The following is a 23,701-nucleotide window of genomic DNA, read 5'->3' as shown; positions in this document are numbered from 1 at the left end:
GCAAGTCGCTAGCATGATTTTAGCATTTTTTTAGCATGACTAGCAAGTCGCTAGCATGATTTTAGCATGACTAGCAAGTTGCTAGCATGATTTTAGCACAACTAGCAAGTCGCTAGCATGATTTTAGCATGACTAGCAAGTCGCTAGCATGATTTTAGCATGACTAGCAAGTCGCTAGCATGATTCTGGCATGACTAGTAAGATAGATAGATAGATAGATAGATAGATAGATAGATAGATAGATAGATAGATAGATAGATAGATAGATAGATAGATAGATAGATAGATAGATAGATAGATAGATAGATAAGGTTTGAAGATGATAGATAGATAGATAGATAGATAGATAGATAGATAGATAGATAGATAGATAGATAGATAGATAGATAGATAGATAGATAGATAGATAGATAGATTAGTTATTAGTTAGAAAGAACATAGATAGCTTAAAGCTTAATTGAGTATCAATGGCTTCTAGCAGTTTACATTAAACATAGTTCAAACAGACATGGACTTTTGGTCAATGAAAGTCTATGGGACCTTTTTATGATTTTTAATATTAATTTTTAAGAAAACCATAACTCAAAACAGTCTGAAAAGATATAGCACACAAAGTCTGAACAGTATGAAGATCTGACCCGAGTTTGGAGTATGTAGCTTGAACGGTCTAGGAGGAGTTAGTGTCTAAAAAATTTTCGGTAAAAAAAATAAGAAGAAGAAGAAGAAGAAGAAGAAGTTTAAATAGGATTTCAGTAAGTTGGCTTTCCCAAGCCAACTTAATTACTTGAATGACTTGTATAAAGCCCAGACTTTAAAGAAGGCTGAGTTAATTATGAAGGATTCTAGCCATCCCTTGCAGAATGTTGCTACATTCCACTTGTAGATATTATTTGCCTTTATGTAGGATCAATAGATTTAAAAATTCTATCATACCATCGTTTTCTTTTTTTATCATTATAAATAATTTTTATGTATGGTTTTAATGGAAGTCATTGTTATTGTTTGTTTGTGTTATGTTTGTTTTTGTTGATTGTATGGTTTTACTGCTGGCTGTAAAACAAATTGCTCTTTGGGGATAATAAGATTTCCTGTTAACAGGTTTTGGGCATTAAACAATTTTGCTAACTAGTTGTTTCATTACAAGACAAAATTGATATTTTATGACAGGAATGTGGGGCTGCATCTGATATTTCTGGTGTGAAAAACCAGTTTATGTTCTAACAAAACCATTTGTGACCCTGTACTACAAAACTAGTCTTAAGTAGCACAGGTATTTGTGTAGCAATAGCCAAAAATACACTGTATGGGTCTTTTATGCCAAATTTCATTAGGATATTAAGTAAAGATAATGTTCCATGGATATATTTTGTAAATTTACTACTGTAAATATATCAAAACTTAATTTTTGATTAGTAATATGCATTGCTAAGAACTTCATTTGGACAACTGTAAGGGCAATTTTCTCAATATTTAGATTTTTTTGCACCCTCAGATTCCAGATTTCTAAATAGTTGTATCTCAGCCAAATATTGTCATATCCTAACAAACCATACATCAATGGAAAAGCTTATTTATTCATCTTTCAGATTATGTATTAATCTCAATTTCAAAAAATTGACCCTAATGACTGGTCCAGGGTCAAATTTATCCAAAGGCTCTAGATCTAAATATAATTTAAACTTAAAAATAATTTGTCACAACAGCCATAATTGTAATTTTGATAATTTTCCAGTTAATTGTGCAACCCTACACAGGGTGCTAGGAGAGAGATGAAACTGATACAGCTATGAAAGACATGTCTTTCATGATAAAAATGTACAGTGTAGAGTCATTATTCACAAACATCTGAACACAGAATGCAGTGGTTGAGCAATGACAACCGAAATCAAACAGTAGATCATGTAAAGTACAGTACATGTGTTTTACCTCAGAGTAGAGTGTGTTTGAGGGACTGAGGCTCAGTACAGGGCTCAGCTGGTTATGGTGTTTATGTCCTGTGTGGTGGTGATGTCGGCTTCTCCGTATAGTATGTGTGATTGCCAGAAAGACGGGGCGCAGCTTGTCCCGAATGTTTTCCTAGTGAAATGAGAGCACAAGAGTTTATTCCCGTTTCACCAAATACTAACATGTATCTCAAATGCATCTCCTGTGACAATTTGTGATCAGATATCATTGAGACCCTCCTTATTTATCTCATCACCTTTTCGGCGGGCTGAGTGATGTAAGGTGTGACAAAATTCAGCTGCAAATGTTTAAATCCCTTGTTTTAGTATGATTTCTCACATGTCCCATAATGATTACTGCGAATAGGCTGAGCTTTAATGCTGTCCTGAATGTGTTCAGTACAGATACACATTTAGACTACAAATGACAAAAACTCATTATGTGGTTTCAGTCATGGCTGGACTGGACTGGATTTCGGATACAGCCCAGGGCTATTCAATTGACGGCCCACCAATCATCTTCGTCCAGCCCGAGGGAGAAGTACGCGCAGGTGGCTTGAATTGTTTTTGCATTAATTAATTTGTCCACTAGGTGGTAACACTGGCCCGGGCCAGCCAAAAAAGAAAAGCAAGAGAGCTAAAAACAACAACAATCTACAGGAGACCGCAACATCAATAGACGGGAGATTTGACAAGCGCTTGTAAGGCTCCAGACTGTGACCAAATGGTCGCATTTTTTCTGCCGGTGCGACTAAATTTTGTGAGCGGTTGCACTGGCGCGACCACTGAGTTACTCAACTCATAAGCGCTGTTATTTCTATTTCATATGAGAAACATAAAACGGCAAACGAAACAAAAGAGAAACCAAACGTTTATCAGCTTGGAGCGCAATGCAAACACACTTGTCCGAGCTCAGAACAGCCTTTACTCGGGAACCAAAGTTAATTTCGAGATCCAGTGAGAAGTGTTTGAATTCGCACAGAATGAATTAAGGTTGCTGCGAGATCCACTGAGAATCATTCAAATTCTGCTCAGAATTCTGTTATAAACCGCGCTGAGATAGGCTATGTCAGAAAACCAGAAGTAACGCCAACTTAAGCATAGTCGAATGTTATTACAGTATTCATTTCAGGGTTTGTACAACCTTTTGAGAGAGAAATTCAAGCACTTTTCAGTGATATTCAAGCATTGCACAAACATTTCTAGCACTTTAAAGCTCTTATAATCCAATTTGAATGTTATTTTGATGGCCAAAATATACTTTGTGGTAAACAATCACTTATAAATTAGAAATACATCAAATCACAATTATAATCAGTGTATGGCAATCATAATCTGCATAGTTTATGCATATACAATTTGTAGTTTATGTGAAGATGGTTTTAAAATCACCTAAATTAAAAGTTGTTATATATTTCAGAGACTATTAAAATGGTGAAAATATTGGCTTTCAATACTACTGTAATGTTGAATTGACATAATATGTAAAACTGAGAAAATTCATTTAATAGAGACACTAGTAGCAGTATTGATATCAATATCATTAATAATAGGTTACTTGGTAAAAAAAAAGGTGCCATTAAACATATTTAAATATACTTTATGTTGTTTCTACCTTAATTTGGAGGTTCAATGTGAAATTATGACAATATGAATATGTAAATATGCGATTAATCATGATTGATTACGGAAAAATGTGTGATTTTTTTTTTTAATTGATTGACAGACAGCACTAATGTTAACCTTTTATAGATGTTGGTGTTGGTAATATTAGTTCATTTTAGTGAATATGCATTTCAATTTAATTGTATCGGCCCCCCCAGAAAGAGATTGGGACAGCCCCCACCCCCTTGGCCCCCTTCAAATTTTCAGTTCGATATTCCGGCCCTAAAATGAATCTAATTGAATAGCCCTGGTATAAAATATTAAAAGGTGGTGGATTGGTCAATTGGTCATGATCGACTCTGGGCTGGACCGATTACAGCCGAGGAGGTCGGATGACCCCTCCCCCTTGCTTGAGCAACAATACCTAGTGGGCCGGTCTCTAGTCAAAATGTCCGGGCCGATTTTTTGTCCCAGTCCAGCCCTGGTTTCAGTGGTCTGATCACAAAGCATTTTTGACCACCTGTATTCAGCACTCACCAAAAATGCAATTCATATACCATCTTTATACAGGTGGAAACTGATCACTGTCAATACTCACATTCACCTGCTTTCTAAATTTACCTGTACAACAAAAGTCACTGTTTGGCAGACAGGATTTTTTTGTCCACGTAGCTCCACTTCCACAGAATGAACGTACTCCGGCTCTGATAAACTGCGGTCCAGGAAGTAAACTCTGTGAGGAAGACTCAACTTCCTGCGCTCTACATCTGCCTCAAAATGTACACCAAGTGCTGATATAGGAGATCAACACAGACACATTCAAACATATGTGTATGTCTGCAATTACACTGTATGTTGTGATGGTAGATGTGGTTGATCTTACTGATATGTGGTGAGTAGGAGTCTGGATAAGCAGTGTACGTATAGCAAGCCTTCACATCCACACTAGATGAAGACAACACATGTGTTACAAATGCTGTTACAACATGTAATAAAGATAGCTTTTTTGAATCATTGTGCTTGTAATTTCCAAACAAGATGTCATATACATAATGTGATTACACAATAAGACAACAATATGTGGCAACATATTTACAGCTATTGTTCAATACTCAACTAAATGCATAGGAGAACACATATATAGTGCAATCAATAAAAAGCAATGTAAGTAAAGTAACTTCTGACCAAACACCATCTTCACCCTGGCAATTGTGCTGCGTGAGATCAATATACTGAGGCTCAATGGAAATGTCTCGAATCACATGGACCACTGGACGTGACCTAATGGACAAACAATCAAAGAGTCTTGAAACTCAGAGTAACATTGCGTCTATTTTTAAACATTCAGTTGACATCTTTGTTATGGGACACATGCTTTCAATTCACAGTTCCTGTGTTATGTCACAAACTAGGGATGCACGATATTTATCGGACAAATAAATTATCGACCGATTTGGGTAAAAATGACGTCATTTTTATTGCTCCGATAAATAAATGAAAGCCGATCCGATAAAGTACTCTTGCTGGTAAATCAATCATTCAGTCTGGTTTATCAGAGATTCATCTGCTTTCCGAGTGCAAGTGACTGCAGCTGTAAACTGCAGTGACTCTCAGCCTTTGTCGCGTTTAATACGTCATCATCTGTGTCGACATCATCGCCTTCGCAGGTCTGGAAGTTTTTCACGGTGACAGAGGAGGACGATAATGCTACTGCTATTTGCAACACATGTTTAGCAAGGATTCCGAGAGGAGGTAAAAAGCCGTTAAGTTTTAACAATCTTATATCTCACTTCAGCGGTCGTCATCGCGGTGAATCAGTTTTAGGGGCTGTTCACATGTCGCGCCTAAAAACGCGTGGAAAACACTGAAGCGCCGCCTTCTCTTTCTTTCCAAACCCAAAGTCTTTGCCAAACCGCTCTGTAGTTTGAGCTCCAGTGGCGTCTGCCATTGCTAAGCAGCCATGACATACGCTCTCCATAAAGACGAGGTAGTTTCAGCAAAGAATAAATAGATTTTCAGCATTAAAAATCACTTGGAGTAGCTCTGTTATCAAATTTATTTAAAAATGTTTATTCCTGTACAGCTTTGATAAGCTGTTTCTCCACCTTGACAGTGCTTTCAGTGTTATTAAGGGAAAGGATAAAGCTGAGTGGTTGGTTCATGTCACATGACCTGCGTTGCGTTTGCAGCATTCTGAAGAGTTGAGATGTTTTTATCTCGATTCTGATGTTTTATTCCCCGCCTTGTACAATTTGGCTGCTGCACACATTCATAATATGATCAATAAGGATGGACTACATGTAAGCTTTACCACAGACATTTGGACATCTGACTTTACTCCATGATGCACTTTTCATTTTTTCCAGGTTGACAAAATGTCAAAGCACTTTATTTTATTTAGAATTGTGGTGCCTTACACAAAAAAATAAAAACATTTTTGAAGAGTCAGGACTGTTTGCTATGATTGTTAGACCCAGATATATAATATAAATTTCATTAGTTTATTTTAGATTTTGTATTCTCCTGTGTGCACAAAATTATCATATAAAAATATGAATGTATTGGTTATCGGTATCGGTATCGGCATCGGCCAAAAGAAGGACTTAATTATCGGTTATCGGTATCGGTTAGAATTTTTCATATCGTGCATCCCTATCACAAACATAAACAGGCAGTTCATGATTCTCACCTGTAAAGCACAACCTGATCGCTGAGTGAGCCAATAGCTAGATCTGGATAAAAATTCCCATCAATATCTAGTCCTCCGGATATGGAATAGCCCAGTCGCTTGACTCCTGCATTAAGCCCATCCAGAACCTTGAGGTGATGACAAATTAATTAAAAATGCTGTGATGGCACTTCTGGCTGAATATCAATCAATCTGTTCAGTAAACAGAACCTTCAGCATGTTACTGAAAACTGTTAGAATGAATCCTTTAGAGAATAAAATTCAGTTAAAGTGGCTACTGAATCGCACCAAAGTACTGTGTAAATTGATCATTACTTCAGTAAAGCAATTAGGTTGCTCTTATGTCTTGTGTGACTAGGACATCAAAATGATATACCGTATACCTCACAATGATGTCTCGTTTTTACAGCTTACCTTATTAAAAAAAAAAAAAATTAATGACTCTTTGTGTATTAATAAAAAATTATTTTTGACTCTCTCCATTGGTAGCGGTGGCACAGATATCTCCTGATTTACCTCCTAACATACCAGCAAACATCTAGGTTACGTATGTGACCCCTGTTCCCTGAGGACAGGGAACGAGACGCTGCGTCCTGGTGGACACTATGGGAACTGCCCTCGGTGTGACCGGTTCTGAAGCTCTTATAGAACAACAACAATGAACTTTGACATTGGCCGGCGCCAGCCTATGACATCATCACAAGGCGCCTACCAGTATAAAAGAGGCGCTTGTGAATACATCAACCATCTTTTTGTCTGACGGAGACATAAGTGGGGCCCGAAGCATGGCTACGAGACGCAGCGTCTCGTTCCCTGTCCTCAGGGAACAGGGGTTACATACGTAACCTAGACTTTCCCTTCCGGAGGGAACTCTACGCTGCGTCCTGGTGGACACTATGGGAACGTCAATACCAACGCTGCCATGCTGAGGAGTAAGTGAACAACTGACTGATTGAGGAGTCAAGAAGGAACATCACTCCCCACTACCAGCGAGAATCGCTTGGGCCGACGTCACAGCTAGCTCGGCTACCCAAGCACGGAACTCCTAGGAGTGGAGGCCTGATTCTTCTAAGCGAGAGTAGGCCTAACTACACTCACCGCTAGAGAAAGTAGTGAAGCTTACCCTTAAGTCTTCATACTATGTGGGGGTTCTGAAACGCGGAGGCTCCCGAAAGATTCTCTAAACGAGAGGAAGCCTGGCAACACTCTGTGTGTGCGGGGAACTCTGGGAGTGGAGGTCAGAGACCAAACTACACTCAACACTGGAGGTGATTCATGAGGCTCCAAGAACCTAAGCAATAGAACCACCTAAGTGGAGTTTCTCAGGAGAGTGTAGGCTTCTACAAGAAGACTCTCTAGATGAGAGGAAGCCTAGCGACACTCGATCCTATAAATAGTGCTGTCTGGAGTGGAGTTGGAAAAACCCAGGGGTTTTTAGAACCAACTCTAGAATGGGAACGGAGCAGGACTGCGTAACCCATACCCTACAGGATTTTAGAAAAGAACCCTACCCTTAGGGGGGGATCTTTACCACTCATGTGGATTTCAGAAAGTGCCCAAAGACTTGCGTGTGCACTTACCACTCTACGTGGGATTTAGGTAGTGCTCAAAGCTTCACGTGAGTACTCACCACTATTGTGGAATTTAAGGAGGTGCCCATTTTAAATGGACACAGTAATGGACAGCCCTGCAAAATCTCACTGGATAATTACAAGATTTGCACAATGAATATTTTGTAGTGGGAAATTGGCATTTCCTACTGACACACTATAGCAAATAATCTGTCTGTCTGTCTGTGTCTGTGTCTGTCTGTGTGTGTGTCTGTCTGTGTGTGTGTGTGTGTGTGTGTGTGTGTGTGTGTGTGTGTGTGTGTGTGTGTGTGTGTGTGTGTGTGTGTGTGTGTGTGTGTGTGTCTGTGTGTGTGTGTGTGTGTGTGTGTGTGTGTGTGTGTGTGTGTGTGTGTGTGTGTGTCTGTATGTGTGTTTGTTTTTGTGACATATGTTAAGACCACTTGGCTCATACAGTGATCATAACATTAAAGGGAGACCACACCGATCGCTACATTTAACAAACGTGTTTATTTAACAAAATAAAAGATGTATCAGTAAATGTAATGGTTAACCAAAAGTGTAGTGTTCGTCAGTAGAATGAAACGTGTGTTGAGCGGAGGTAAGGATGAGGAGCGAGGCAGCAACCAGCCGCACGGACCGACGGCCCGAACAAGAGAGAGAGAGCGAGACCCCGGAAGGCCTCTTTTAACAGGTCCTCCATTAACCTTCACGGCCACGTTACAGCTCCACCTGTAGGACTAAGACAGACAGACAGACGGCAACCATAAAACACAGACAAACGACAAGCTGCACAGCAGCACGGCAAAGCAGGTCGTGACATCGCCCCCCCCCCCCCCCTTAAAGACAGAGACCCATCTTAATGGGACTCTGAAAAAAACATCAAGTTCCCACAATAGCCGCAACAAAATTATACAAAATCAAAAATTAATATTGAAAATGAATAAACTAATTTAACTAACATTCACACACAGGAAAGACTAATTCATTCATACCACCATCCCCAAGTGCACCTCATTCATAACAGTGACCACAGTCACAGACCAACAGTGACCATTCTCACCCACTCCACCTTTACCACATCCTGCAACCAGCAAATCCCGGTACCATGGCCAGCTATTTAAGGCAAGCAGAACAGACACAGATTGAGCAGGAAAAACAGACACCATTAAACTGACTCATCCGGGGCGCGAGAGAGTGCATCAGCTAACACATTCTCCACGCCGCGGATGTGCCGAATAACTAAACGAAGAGGTTGTAAAAATAGTGCCCAACGTAAGAGCCGTTGGTTCGTGGAATTCTTTACTGACTGGAGGAAAGTGAGGGGATTATGGTCCGAATAAACCACGATTGGATGTAAACCCCCACCCACATAAACCTCGAAGTGTTGAAGTGCCCAAATTAGCGCCAAAGCCTCCTTTTCAATAACGGAGTAATTAAACTGGTGTTTGTTGAATTTGCGCGAAAAATAACAAACAGGTTTATCAACCCCATTTTCATCGCTCTGTAAAAGAACAGCACCCGCCCCAACCTGACTCGCGTCAACCTGCAGCTGGAATGGCTGATCCAATTTGGGTGCTGCCAAGACTGGCGACGAACTCAATAACAACTTGGCATTTTGAAATGCCTGATGACACTCGGATGACCAAACAAACTTAGCTGTGCTCTTCAATAAATTGGTCAGTGGGGAAACAACCGTAGAAAAGTTACAACAAAAATTACGGTAATAACCGATCATACCCAAAAAGCGCATCAATTCTTTCTTTGTGGCCGGCGGGGGAAAGTTCTCTATGGCCACGACCTTCGCATTTACTGGCCGCACCTTACCTTGGCCAACCACCTTACCTAATTAAACGACAGTGGCCTGGGCGAACTCACATTTGGCAAGGTTCACAGTAAGAGTTGCTGCCACCAACCTCTGGAACAGTGCACGAATACGTGCCAGATGGTCACCCCAAGTATCGGCGTAACAGACCACGTCGTCTAAATACACGGCACATCCCTCCAACCCTGCAACTACCCTGTTCATGAGACGCTGAAAGGTTGAGGGGGCGTTCCGAAGACCAAAACTCATCCTAGAATAAGAGTACAACCCAGAAGATGTAACAAATGCAGACACCTCCTGCGCTCTCTGTGTTAGTGGTACCTGGTAATACCCCTTTAACAAATCAAATTTACTAACGTACCGTGCACTACTGACCTGGTCCACACAATCCTCAATACGAGGCAGTGGAAAGGAATCGGGCTTTGGCAATGCATTAACCTTCCTATAATCTGTACAAAACCTATATGTTTGATCTGATTTTTTAACCAACAAACACGGTGATGCCCAGCTGGAATAGGATGGTTTGGCTAGACCATTATCGAGAAGATATTGTACACTGGCCTCCATACTTTTACGCTTCTCCAGAGGCAGTCGATAAAACCTCTGCTTAACCGGGCGGGCACCCTGTGTGTCAATATCGTGCTCGATTAAACTTGTACAGGTCGGAGTGTCGGAAAATAAAGACGAAAATTCAGAAATTAAAGACTTTAACTCATCACACTGTTTCCCACTTAAATGCCCCAACATACTATCCAGTTCAGCCAGCTTCTGTGTGTTATTCAAGCACCCATGTAAAACTGCATCGTCCGGAAACTGCACTCCATCCTCAGCTACCACCTGAGCGACGTTCGGCAGCCCCTCTACAACAGCCAATCCTACAGGACTGTCTGCGTGATCACTCGCCACTCCCGGAGATGAGGAGTAGTACGGCTTCAGCAAATTAATATGGCAAAGCTGCGTTGATCTTCTGCGTTCAGGAGTAGACAACAAGTAATTTGTCTCAGAGACTTTACGCATAATCGTAAAAGGGCCCGAGTACTTCGCTGTTAAAGGCGAACCTGGGATGGGCAGCAACGCTACCACCTGATCACCAGGATTAAACACCCTGGCCTCTGCCTTGCGATCATACCGCTGTTTCATTTTGTCCTGAGCCGCACTCAGATGTTCACTAGCCAACTTCCAAGACAAACATAATTTACGGCGGAAACCATTAACATAATCCACCAAACTGGAAGGGGTTTTTGACTGGTCTAATTCAGTGTTCAAGACAGACAAAGATGTTCGTACTTTGTGACCAAAAACTAAGTCATTGGGACAAAAGCCTGTGCTTTCTTGAACAACCCCACGGGCAGCCAACAAAAGCCATGGTAAAGCCTCTTCCCAATCCTTCTTCATTTCAACGCAATATGCGCGTAACAGAGATTTCAAGGTTGCATGAAAACGTTCAAGCGCCCCCTGGCTTTGAGAATGATAAGCACTGCTCAAATTGTGCTTCACCCGTAACAGTCTCAGAGCAGCCGCAAACGTCTTGGAGGTGAAGTTCGAACCTCGATCGCTTTGAATTATCTTCGGGACACCAAAAACAGAAATAAACTGTGACAAACATTTCATAATGGACTTTGTAGTTATTGCCCTTAGAGCATATGCAGCCGGATACCGTGTCGCCTGGCACATTACTGTAAACAGATATGTACATCCAGTTTTAGATGGAGTTAAAGGACCTACACAATCAATAATGAGGTGTTCAAACGGCGTGCCTACGGACTGAATGGGCTGTAAGGGAGCAGGCTTGATCGTAGTATTTGGCTTCCCTGCCACTTGACAAACATGACAAGTTCTCACAAACCTCATTACATCCCGCTTGATCCGTGGCCAATAAAAATGTCGTAGTATATGATTATAGGTCTTTTTAACACCAAAATGTCCAGACTCTACACCATGTGCGGTTTTTAAAACTAAATCGCGATACTTTTCAGGTACCACAACCTGCATCACCTGATCTGCTGCATCAGGATCAACACACTTTCGGAGCAAGAGACCATTTTGCACAAGATAACCTTTACCTGGATCAGCTGCAGCTAGAGCAAAATATTTTTCCAGACTCTGATCTTTTCCTTGAGCTTCAACCAGCTCACCATAAGACAACGGCGCAGGTAATTCCGGAACAAACAAACTAGACACAGATATCTTAGACCCATCAGATGGTGAATCTATCTGTGCGCGAGCCATTGCACGCGTCACGGCGCAGGCAGTAAAAACCTCTGGAAAGTCTTGCAGACACTTATCTGGCTCCTCTAATGGCAAATGCATGACAGTAACCACAGGCGGTGGAGACACTAAACACCCACCCAAATTATTGCCCAAAATGATATCAATGCCATCTACAGGTAAAGAAGGTCTCACAGCAATTGTAATCTCGCCATTTACAAATCCTGAAAATAACTGAACTCTGTGCAAAGGCACCGGGAAAGACTGAAGGCCTATTCCACGGATTAAAACAAACTTTCCAGTATCTGAAACAGGAGAAAATGGCAGAACTGAAGCACAAATAAAGCTCTCTGAGGCTCCTGTGTCCCTCAAGATTTTCACTGGGACTCTGTGCGCATCCCCTACCAGCGAGACAAAACCGTCACTAATGAATGGCGCATAGTTCGACACATCAGACACCCCAGAAGTTTCACGCTCACCCCTAAACACAGCTTCAAGATTTTTCTCCTCACCAGCATCAGGCTGAACAGCATTTAAAACCTCCGAACTAGAGAACTGATCCTTATCAAACACAACAGGCTTATCTAAATGCGCAACAGAAGACACGCAACCAACAGCTTTCCCATTTACAGTTCTAACCTTATTTCGCGCACGCAACACTGGACACTCTCGCTTCCAATGTCCTGTTTCCAAACAATAATTGCACTTCTCACCGGCAACCTCAGTCTCCCGTGTTTTATTCTTCATTAAATTATCAAATTTAACACGACCTGAACGATACTCCCTATGGTCATATTCATAACGTGTAGAATACTCACGTACTTTACCTTTGTGCGTCAACACAAAGCCGTCGGCGAGAACAGCCGCCTCCGCAACAGTCTTAACTTCATGCTCATTCACATAAACAGCAATTCTCTCGGGCAAGATATTTTTAAACTGTTCCAAAATCAGCAAATCTCGTAGCGCATCAAATGTTTCCACACCCTCAGCGGTAAGCCATTGATTGAAAAAACTACTTAAATCTCTTGCCACTTCGGTATGTGTTTGTTTTTCGCCTTTTCGCCAGTTTCTGAAACGTTGCCGATAAGCTTCTGGAACGAGTTCATAACATTTTAAGACTGCCTGTTTTACGGTGTTATATTTCTTTCTCTCGGCAGGTGCCAAAGCCACAAACGCCTCTTGCGCGCAACCCACTAATATAGTTTGCAAAAGCACTGTTTTGTCCTCATCATCCCAATCACGATCAGTGGCTATGTTTTCAAATAAAGAGAAAAAGATATCCGGTTCCCGTTCGTTAAATTTTGGCAGGAACCTTATCATACCCGCTAGATCTGACTTACCGGTAGATGTATTACGATCAATTTTCCCCTCAGAAAGTAATCTCAGTCTAGTTCTTTCTACATCTCGTTCCTGTCCTTCATTTCTAAGTTTTTCTAGTTCTAACAAACGGTCTTTCTCTTTTTCTTGCACTTCCAAACGTTTTTGCTCATTTTCCTGCTCTAAACGCTTTTCCAGCATCTCTTGTTCCTTCACCAATTTAAATTGCTCAAATTCCAATTTCTTTTGCTCCAACTCTAATTTCTTTTTCTCCAATTCTATGTCCATTTCTATCCTCAACAGTTGTTTTTGTTGTTCAAAGGTTAAATCGCTGGACTTAGGCTGCATTTTAAGCTTAACGCTAGACTCAGGAAAATCAGCAGTATCGTCAGTTTGTATTTCTGGACTAGGACTGATTGGGGTTACAACAGGCAAAACCTGCTTCTCTTTTAGGAACTCGCGAATAAAACCCACAAATTCTTTCTTCTTAGCAGATTTAAGCACGGCGGGCAACTCGATTGCGTAATGCTTGGCCACCTTCAACAATTGTTCCCTGGTTAACCCTACTAACAAACGCTCAGACGGAGCTGCTAAAAACTCCTCCAACATGACCATCGGCACACTTTCCAAACTACTACAAAACTAACCAATGTACAAATACCAAAACACAATTAACCAAAACTTACTCTCTTTTCCCATCACATCCAGCCAAACCGGTTATAAAGTCGATACAGTTCAGGTAACCAGACAGACTAATGCTGGAGCATCCCCCTAAAATTTACCCCCCTACTATTCTACCAAAGTCACACCAAAGTCCAAGAACAAGGATCATTTACTCACCCATACCGCTGGAGTCGTACTGTCCCGACAAAGTCACTCCAGCCGGTGCTCCACGGCGGTGCCCTCGTTCAGACCTCAGTGACAGTAAGCTAGACCCACAACGCCGAGGCGCACTAATTGGGGATAAGACATAGCTCCACAAAATTTCCTGTCCAGCCACCCCAACTGCTACCGAACTTTGTTCATCGAACGGCTGAAAGAAAAACGCTCTTTATCCTAAACTTACACTCCTACAAACGCACACATAAAATCAGTGTGGCTCTCCCAAAACCATCCACGTGCTGATAGTAGACCCAACTTACGTCACTCATTCATAAATTGGCAGGCCTAATATTACGTCACGCAGCACTACACACGCTAGTAGCCTACTACTAGGAATTAAAGCAGCCTAACGTTACTTATCAAACTTAGAAACTAAACGGACGAGCCCCCATATGTTAAGACCACTTGGCTCATACAGTGATCATGACATTAAAGGGAGACCACACCGATCGCTACATTTAACAAACGTGTTTATTTAACAAAATAAAAGATGTATCAGTAAATGTAATGGTTAACCAAAAGTGTAGTGTTCGTCAGTAGAATGAAACGTGTGGTGAGCGGAGGTAAGGATGAGGAGCGAGGCAGCAACCAGCCGCACGGACCGACGGCCCGAACAAGAGAGAGAGCGAGACCCCGGAAGGCCTCTTTTAACAGGTCCTCCATTAACCTTCACGGCCACGTTACAGCTCCACCTGTAGGACTAAGACAGACAGACAGACGGCAACCATAAAACACAGACAAACGACAAGCTGCACAGCAGCACGGCAAAGCCGGTCGTGACACATATCAGGACACAAATTTGTGTAATAACATGGGTATGACATAGGTATTACAAGGAGAGGGTGACTTATGAGGACATTGCCCATGTCCCCACTTTTCAAAAGGCGTATAAATCATACAGAATACGTTTTTTTGAGAATGTAAAGATATGCACAGTCTCCTGTGAGGGCTAGGTTTAGGTGTAGGGAAGGTGTAGGGTGATAGCAAATATCGTTTGTACAGTATAAAAACCATTACGTCTATGGAATGTCCCCACAATTCACAAAAACAAACATGTGTGTGTGTGTGTGTGTGTGTGTGTGTGTGTGTGTGTGTGTGTGTGTGTAAGAATGAGAGAGAAAAGGTTTACCTGAGAGGGTTTGGTATCAATGCCAGATGAAGAGCCACGGTAAATAAAAACTTTCCCATCTCCATCAAATGGGGCTCCAACAGCAATATCTGAAAACAAACACGATCAGATTCATTAAACAACACTGACTAGATTTTACACAAAAATATATACTGTATACAACAGAAGAGAATACAAACCAGTGCAATATCACTAAAATATTATATGATTAAATTTTTGATTATGTTACTTTTTGATGTGATTAAATAAAAGTGAAAACACCTGTGGTGACTGACACACAGATTAGAAAACCTGCGATCACTGAAACAAAACCGATTACACTGTGATTTTTCAATGCACAGTCATGGTTATAGAGTACCCTATGAACACCTGAACTTTTTCAGTGATAGACCTATGAGCTGTCTGTCTGCATGATTCCACACGCAGTAGAATTGCCAACAGAACTGAAAAAAATGACTGTGAGACTTCACAAAGATTGAAAAGGATACAGGAAGATTAGTGACCAACTAAAGAAAAAACAGTGGAAACAAAGTGGCAAAATAAGTAGGTATAGACAGAGCACCACTAATCATTTGTAGATGACACCATGAATGCCTGTTGATGTACCAAAATACTAGTACAGATTACCTGATGAAAGTCATAACTGAAGTAGAAATGTGTGGGCTTGATGCGTGAAAACAATGATCATTGATTCTCACGTCAAGCATGCACATTTGAGCTTTCGTTTACCATATTTAATGTGCATAAGATAAAATAAAAATGTAGTGCACTTTTAAAGATTAAATAAAATTGTAAGGAGTAAAAAATACATTTTTTTCTTCAGAAATGTAATCAAGTAAAAGTACAAGTAGTCAGTTTAAGTTGTACTTGAGTAAAGTACAAATCACCCAAAATAATACTTAAGTACAGTAATCAAGTAAAATTACTTAAGTATTTTACACCGCTGGTGTTTAGTTCTTATTTGTCTTTTTTATAGTTATCCTTGTTTGTGTCCACAGTGATTAATGAGGCTCACCTGTCCCTTGTCAGTCCCTTGTTAACCTTTGTAATTATATCCCTGTGTTTCCCTTGTTCTTTTGTCAGTTGTTGCTCTTCTTTTGTAGTTATTGCTCAATGTTTCCTGGTTTCCCTGTGTTAATTATTCTATTTGGTTTGTTTTCTTTAAAAAACCTTTTATTGCATTTGGATTCACCTCATCACACCTTCCTGTTACAGTTCTGTCAGTTTGTCTTAGTCATGTCATGTATTTGGTTTCTCCCATTGTCTTCCCCCGTTAATCTGTCTGCTTTGGTTTAGTCCTTGTCATCTGTATCACCTGTGTCCCCGTAATTAGTCTGTCTTTATAAGCATGTGTTTGAGTTCTGTTCTTTGTCGGTCCTTTTGTGTGAAAAGATGTGTGTGATGTTCCTGACTTGTTCCTGCCTTGTTCCAGTCAAAGATTTATATTAAATATATTGTATTTTGTAATTCTTGTCGTCCGTCTCGTCAACTCCTGCACGCACCCGTGACATAAGGACCGACCAACAAAAGTGTACCTGGCGTCTTTCCCTGCGTTTATTTTTCGTTTTTGTATCAGTGTTTGTTTTATATTTTTTCCTCATGGATGACCCCAACGTTGCCATCATTCTCCTGAAGCAGGGGAGACGCTCTCTCGAGGACCACACCAGAGACTTTCTGTTCCTCGTTCCATCAACTCACTACCCGGACAGCTGCTTGTGCACTTTCTTCCACCACGGACTTAATGACAACATCAAGACGCAGCTGTCCGGGGAGGGTCCTCGAGAGAGCTTTGCCGGATTCGTCGAGTGGGTGCTGGCGTCCAATGGATCATCCTGGACTGTCGATTTCATCGAGGAGGACGTCAGCCCCGCTCACAACCCAGAGAGCAGCCAACCATCGCCCCGACATGCAGAGCGGGAACCCGAGCGCACCGCGGATGCAGGACTAGAGCCGCGAGCGACAGAGCCAGAGTCCTCTCCGGCTGATCAGGTGCGTGAGTCGGATTCTACATCTCTGACGGTGGATTGCGACGTGGAGCTAGGGAGGGAAATGGAGAGCCCTGCCCACTGCAACTCCGCTGGGGGTGAGCTGGATATCTCTGGGGACTTAATTGACTTTGTTTCTGAGACTGTGGATATTGACACGCCGGATTTAATAGACTTTTTCTCTGAGCCACTGACGCGCATTGACTTCCCTCCCACCCGCCCTCATCTGTCCGAATCTGCCTGGTTCCCGCTGGTTCCGCCCAGCCGCCCTGAGTCCCCGCTGGTTCCGCCCAGCCGTCCTAAGTTCCCCAAGTCAGCAGTCAGTCTCCTTGCTCACCCTCAGCCCACCATCTCTGCAGTGGGCTCGCCGCAGGGATGCCTGCTCACTTCGGTGGCAAGGCTGGAGGTTCCCTCAGCTCCGCCTCCAGCCTCCGAATCCAGACCTCCACCTCGGCCCTCCGACCCTGCGGCTCCACCACGGCTCTCAGCGCCCTCCTCTCCACCGTCGCCCGTCGGTCCACCAGCTCCACCGGGCTCCATCGTCTTTCCGGCTCCGCCCTGGTCAGTCGTCACCCCATCGGATCCTCAGGACTCTGCTCCTCCGGCTGCGCCTCGTCACGCCGTCCCACCGGCTCCTTGGGACTCCTCCTTCCTGCGGGCACAGCCTCCATCCTCTGTCGCTCCGGCTCCGCCGCGGATCTCCGGGACTCCGTCTCCGCCTCGGCCGCCAGAGCCCGTTCCGCCTTGGCCCTCCGGATCCGCGGTGTCGCCCTGGATCTTCGGCTCTCCATCTCCGCCTCGGGTTCCTCTGCCAGCTGCTCTGCCTCTGTCGGTCGGCCCCACGGAGTCGGCGGTCCGTCCTCCACCATGGCTCCTCCCTCCGTCGGCTCCTCCGTGGGCCGTCATCCTGGCTGCGATCTGGGTCCTGCTCCCCTGCTCCAGGTCCCTCCTGTGTGTTCCCTGGCTCCTCCCACCGTCGTCGCCCCCTTGGACTGTCCTTTTTGTTTCCTGGACTTGTGTTCTGGTCCTCCTCCGGGGGTTGCGTCCTCCGCCTGAGCCCCCTCCCTTATTGACTCTGTTTTCCTGGTTTTCCGCCCCTCTCGTTTTTTCGTTTTTTCTACGGCGCGAGGACGCGCCTTTCCGGAGGGGGGCGTAATGTTACAGTTCTGTCAGTTTGTCTTAGTCATGTCATGTATTTGGTTTCTCCCATTGTCTTCCCCCGTTAATCTGTCTGCTTTGGTTTAGTCCTTGTCATCTGTATCACCTGTGTCCCCGTAATTAGTCTGTCTTTATAAGCATGTGTTTGAGTTCTGTTCTTTGTCGGTCCTTTTGTGTGAAAAGATGTGTGTGATGTTCCTGACTTGTTCCTGCCTTGTTCCAGTCAAAGATTTATATTAAATATATTGTATTTTGTAATTCTTGTCGTCCGTCTCGTCAACTCCTGCACGCACCCGTGACACTTCCTCTGCCCAAGCATTTTATATCAAAACTGTTAGATTTTAATTTTAGAACAAATGCCCTATTGTTCAAATGAGAAGTAATATAATTACTGTAAATGATGCGATTTTGAATCAGTTGAAAAGTGATATTGCACATGAAGGATTACAAATGTAAGATTCTGTTAAAGATTTGTTGATCCTACACTGTATTTAGCATTTCTGGTAAAAATGAGGACATCGGATTATTCTCAAATTATTCTCTCAAGCAAAGTTAGTAGCAAGTGGTTCCTGCCAGTTCCTGTTCTCCTGCAGTTCCTGAACACCTGGCAGGTTTCCCAAGTTAAGTGTGAATTCTAAGCTCAAGGTACAACTGCCTTTTGTTTAGCACCTTTGCATTTGAATGACACTTGTATTCTAAATAGATCAAGGTCGGGAAAATCCTTTTACTAGGCTGATTCCTGTACTGCATTTGCATACTTTGTTTAGATTGCCTCCACCTCTATGTATCCGTCCCCCTGGAAAGGTATATAAACTGTAATGTATATTTGATGACTGCAGCGATGCACAACTAGTATCTCAATAATAAGAAACTTCTGCTTCAAGATATCCAAAAACGTCTCCTGGTCTCTTAGAAAAAGTTCACAACACACAGGAGTGTATTTACTTCTGTACTGTAATGGTAACATGATATTACATTTTTATTTATTTATTTATTTTACTTTTGCAAAGAACCAAATCTAGAATTCAATCCAATCTGTTTTTCTGTGATAACACAATAAACACATTTACATATACATGTGATTTTGTTCTTACCTTCATAACCATCCCGGTCCAGATCGCCAGCACTGCTGACGGTCATCCCAAACATAGAGTCATATGTTCCATTGAGCCGGATCGGTCTTGCCTTTTCCCAGTGGCTGGCTGGATTCAGGTAAACATACACAGCACCTCCAATCTCTGCCTTTCGGTCAAAGAAATTTGGAGCTCCAACTATAAGATCTGTCCAACTGTAGGAGAAATCATCATGTTAGTTTAGGGGTGCCCAAACTTGGTCCTGGAGGGCCAGAGTCCTGCAGAGTTTATCTCCAACTTGCCTCAACAAACCTGCCTCAAAAAGTGTTAAGCATGTCTAGTAAGAGCTTGATTAGCTGGTTCAGGTGTCTAACTAGAAGAATCAAGATGGCGCCGCGGACGGCATCCTCTGTGCTTAGCTCCCCAGTTGTTTTAATGTTTTTGTTCGTTTTTGTTTTGAAAACACAATCAGTTTTACCAGGGTTGAACTGCTGAACATTCGGTAGAACACATCACAAAATCTTCTACCGGTTTTTGATTATTCTGACTTTTTGCTGAACATCGTAGTTGGCTGAGCAGCAGCGCTGATCAGACACGCAGGAGGGGAAAACGCACCGGCGCGCTCGTGAAGCTTTGTCAGCGTGGATTCTGGATGTTACTACCTGGCATACATCTTGCGAATCTCCGCTCTCTACCCAACAAAACGGACAAACTCCTTCTGCTCTCCCGGACAAATAAGGTTTTTTTTTTATTCATGCAGCAAATGTTTTAAAACTAGTAAGTAAATACGTTTTTTTAACATTACATGCTTTGAAGGAACTTTTAACTATAACTTTTCGGGTAGTTTAAATGTAAAACATTGGCATGAATTCGTTGTAAATTACAAAATTCATTGTTATAGGCCTATATAGATGGAAGAATATTGTTTTAGCATATAGTTGCATGTAACATTATAATGATGTATCGATAAATATTAGACAGTGCATATGTTAACAGCCTACACGATTCTTTAAAAAATTCTCCTTTTGCTCAGCTGCGCATACAATCTTAGCAGACATGTCTGTGATCGGCTATTGTTCAGCGCTGCAAAAACATGCTTTAAAATATGTTTTAATATAGAACTTTATTCAAGTTAATGTTTTATATATAATTATATATAAATTATTATATATAAAAAGTGTGCCCCCCTATGAAAACGAAATGCCCCTCCAATGAAAATTTTCTGGCGACGGCCCTGCAGTGGTCCAATATATTACTGTTTCTGGTGGGACATGTGACATGCTGTCTGTATTTTGGCAGTTCACGTGAGAGATTTGCTTTATTAAAATCCCCAAGAATGATTAAAACAGAGTCTGGGTGTTGTTGTTCTGTCTCTGTGATGTGATCAGCGAGTTTCTGCAACGCCAGGCTTACGTACGCTTGCGGTGGAATGTACACGCTCACGAGAATGAACGAGCAAAACTCCCGCGGGGAATAGAACGGCTTACAGTTAATGAAAAGACATTTTCTTTAACACTGTTACATCTGTACACCACCTCTCATTGATGTAAAAGCACGTCCCGCCGCCGTGCGATTTCCCCGTTGATTCTGTGTCGCTGTCTCCTCTGAACAGCTGATATCCCGGCAGATGAATCGCGCTGTCCAGGATAGCCGCGTTCAGCCAGGTTTCCGTGAAACACAGAGCAGCAGAATGTGAGAAATCTGCTATACACATATCAGACAAAATTGTGTTGAGAGAAAAAAAAACTGTTGTTGTCGACAAATCCTTTAAATTAGCCTATTCAGACAGACGAACATAAAAATCAGAAAATATGAGCAGCTACAAAATTATAGTACAAATTTATAAATAAATATTATGAAATCAATCACAAATTATAATGGCATTCGTTATAAACACCATACAAAAGTCTAACCATACGAATTTAAAGTGAAACTGAAACGCACCTGTGCATCTTTCGGCAAGAATAGCTACAAATATTTTCCACATCTAGAGGCTTCGGCGCGATCGCTTAGATTTTTTCCCTTATAGCGGAACCAACTTAAAATATGTCATTTTTGGTCACACTGATAAGAATAAGACATTATTCCGAACTGTAAAAGGTTAACTTATATTTGCACTCACTATAAAAACAGCTTTCGTAAAATAAAGAAAAGTGTGGGCTTTCAGCCTTCTCTGTTTCCTTGAGCTTGCTGCGCGGTCACTAAATGAACCAGAACTCCGTGTAGACATGTCGGTTGTATTTTTTTTAACTCATGTTAATTATTTAAGTGAAACAAATTTCGTTTAGGACTATTTATTTTATTCTTTTATACCCTTTTTTATTTTGTTTTTCTCCCTACACAGAATCCCATGCGCAGTGCGTGCCCGCCTGCTTGCTATGCCAGTGTTTCCAAGTTAATTAAACTTATGCGCAAAATTAGAATATCGCATAAAAATTTGCGAATAAGCACTGTTACCATCCAGTGAGTTGAAGAGAACAAAATTGTCACTTCCTGATTAACTTGCGCTAAATATCACGAATAAAAAATAAATTTTCTGTAATAGGCTATGGGAGAAGGCACTGTAGGCTATAGCCTATGATCATTCTTGTATACAATAAATTACGAGCTTCAGAGCGCGCAGACGAAACGCAGTCGTGTTATCTTATTTTCAGAGCCTGCTGTTTGGGAAAACAGTTCTGGGAGTTTATTATGACGAAGCACTTTGAGACTTTCCTTAACCATTTTAAAATGACGGAACTAGAAGATGCTGTGCAATGAGATCGGTCAGTTGGTTGGTCCAGTTATGCTATCAGATCGCAAGTCACATGTCAAATTTTTGATGCGCATCAAGTAATGTATTAGGTAAAAGTGTTTCCATCGAGTTTATGCACGTTTTCTTACCGGATAAGAATCTTATCCTACTTAGCAAATAGGTTTTTACGCGCATTTTTAGAATTCATGCGCATCTTGGCGTTTCCATCCAGCCTTTTTTATGCAATATCCCAAAATGTGCATAAAAAAGGTTACAGAAACGATTAGTTATTAGCTTCATATTAGTTTAACGTTGTAGAGATTAGTGCTCCTTTAGAGCTAGATGATTTGTTTAAATATTTGCAGTATTTAATGCTAGATCAATGTTTTTCGTTCTCAAAAAAGTAAGTTAACTCGCGGTCATGGGCAGGGTGGCATGTCGAGTCACTTGGGGGGGCACTGCCCCCCAATGCCCCACCACCCCCCCCCCCCCCTTGGCGACGGGCCTGGACCACTGTTACACCACAATAAGGAATGCATATCACTCTGTCCCACGGGCAGCTTTGGGACTCTCTGATCACTGCCTGGTTCATCTTATACCAACATACAGGCAAAAACTTAAATCTGCTAAACCTGTAAAAAGTCTGTAAAGAGATGGACCAATGAAACAGAGCAGGTTTTACAGGCATGTTTTGAATGTACTGATTGGAGTGTTTTTGAAGCTGCTGCCACCCATCTGGACGAGCTCACTGAGACTGTAACTTCATATATCAGTTTTTGTGAAGATATGTGCATTCCTACCAGGACTCGTTTAACTTACAACAATGACAAACCATGGTTCACTGCAAAACTCAAAAAAAAAATCATGCCAAAGATGATGCTTATAGGAAAGGGGACAAAGTTTTGTATAAACAGGCCAAATACACACTGGAAAAGGGGATCAAAGTGGCAAAAATAAATTATTCCGAAAAAATAAGGAACCAATTTCATTCCATTGACTCTTCTTCAGTGTGGAAAGGTCTAAAAGACATCACCAATTACAAGACACCATCCCCCAGCACTGTCGAGAATCAGCAACTGGCAGACGATCTGAACGAGTTCTATTGTAGGTTTGAACAAACACCAATTACACCTCCAACAACACCCCTCTCCCCCACTCCTGCAACTCACATTCAAATCAGCGAAGATGAGGTGCGCCAGGTCTTCAAAAAGAACAAAAGAAGAAAGGCACCAGGCCCTGACGGTGTGACACCAGCCTGTCTTAAATCCTGTGCTGACCAGCTGGCCCCCATCTTCTCACAGATCTTTAATAGGCCTTTGGAGTTGTGTGAAGTCCCCGCCACATTCAAACGGTCAACAATTATCCCCATTCTGAAGAAACCCAAAATAACAGGACTTAACGACTACAGGCCTGTGGCGCTAACATCTGTCGTCATGAAGTCGTTTGAAAAACTGGTTCTGGCTTGTCTGGAGGACATCACCGGACCCTTACTGGACCCCCTGCAGTTTGCTTATCGAGCAAACAGGTCTGTAGATGATGCAGTGAACATGGGTCTACATTTTATCCTGCAACATCTGGATAAATC

The 23,701-nt window shown here is 42.1% G+C and overlaps 1 protein-coding gene across 1 annotated transcript in view; it reads right to left on the bottom strand.

Moving 5' to 3' along the window:
- itga7 (integrin, alpha 7) overlaps positions 1-23,701 on the bottom strand; it is a 62,471-nt gene that overhangs the window by 20,779 nt on the left and 17,991 nt on the right. Inside the window, exons 7-13 of the mRNA XM_073825550.1 lie at positions 19,404-19,597; positions 15,167-15,255; positions 6,238-6,365; positions 4,734-4,829; positions 4,432-4,493; positions 4,170-4,339; positions 1,927-2,076 (exon numbers count right to left, since the gene is read on the bottom strand). Of these exons, the coding sequence (XP_073681651.1) occupies positions 1,927-2,076; positions 4,170-4,339; positions 4,432-4,493; positions 4,734-4,829; positions 6,238-6,365; positions 15,167-15,255; positions 19,404-19,597 (889 nt within the window). The remainder of the gene's footprint in view (positions 1-1,926; positions 2,077-4,169; positions 4,340-4,431; positions 4,494-4,733; positions 4,830-6,237; positions 6,366-15,166; positions 15,256-19,403; positions 19,598-23,701) is intronic.

The sequence above is a fragment of the Garra rufa genome, chromosome 20 (genome assembly GCF_049309525.1).
Source record: "Garra rufa chromosome 20, GarRuf1.0, whole genome shotgun sequence".
Classification (NCBI taxonomy): Eukaryota; Metazoa; Chordata; class Actinopteri; order Cypriniformes; family Cyprinidae; genus Garra; species Garra rufa.
This window is presented reverse-complemented; position numbering and strand designations above follow the sequence as displayed.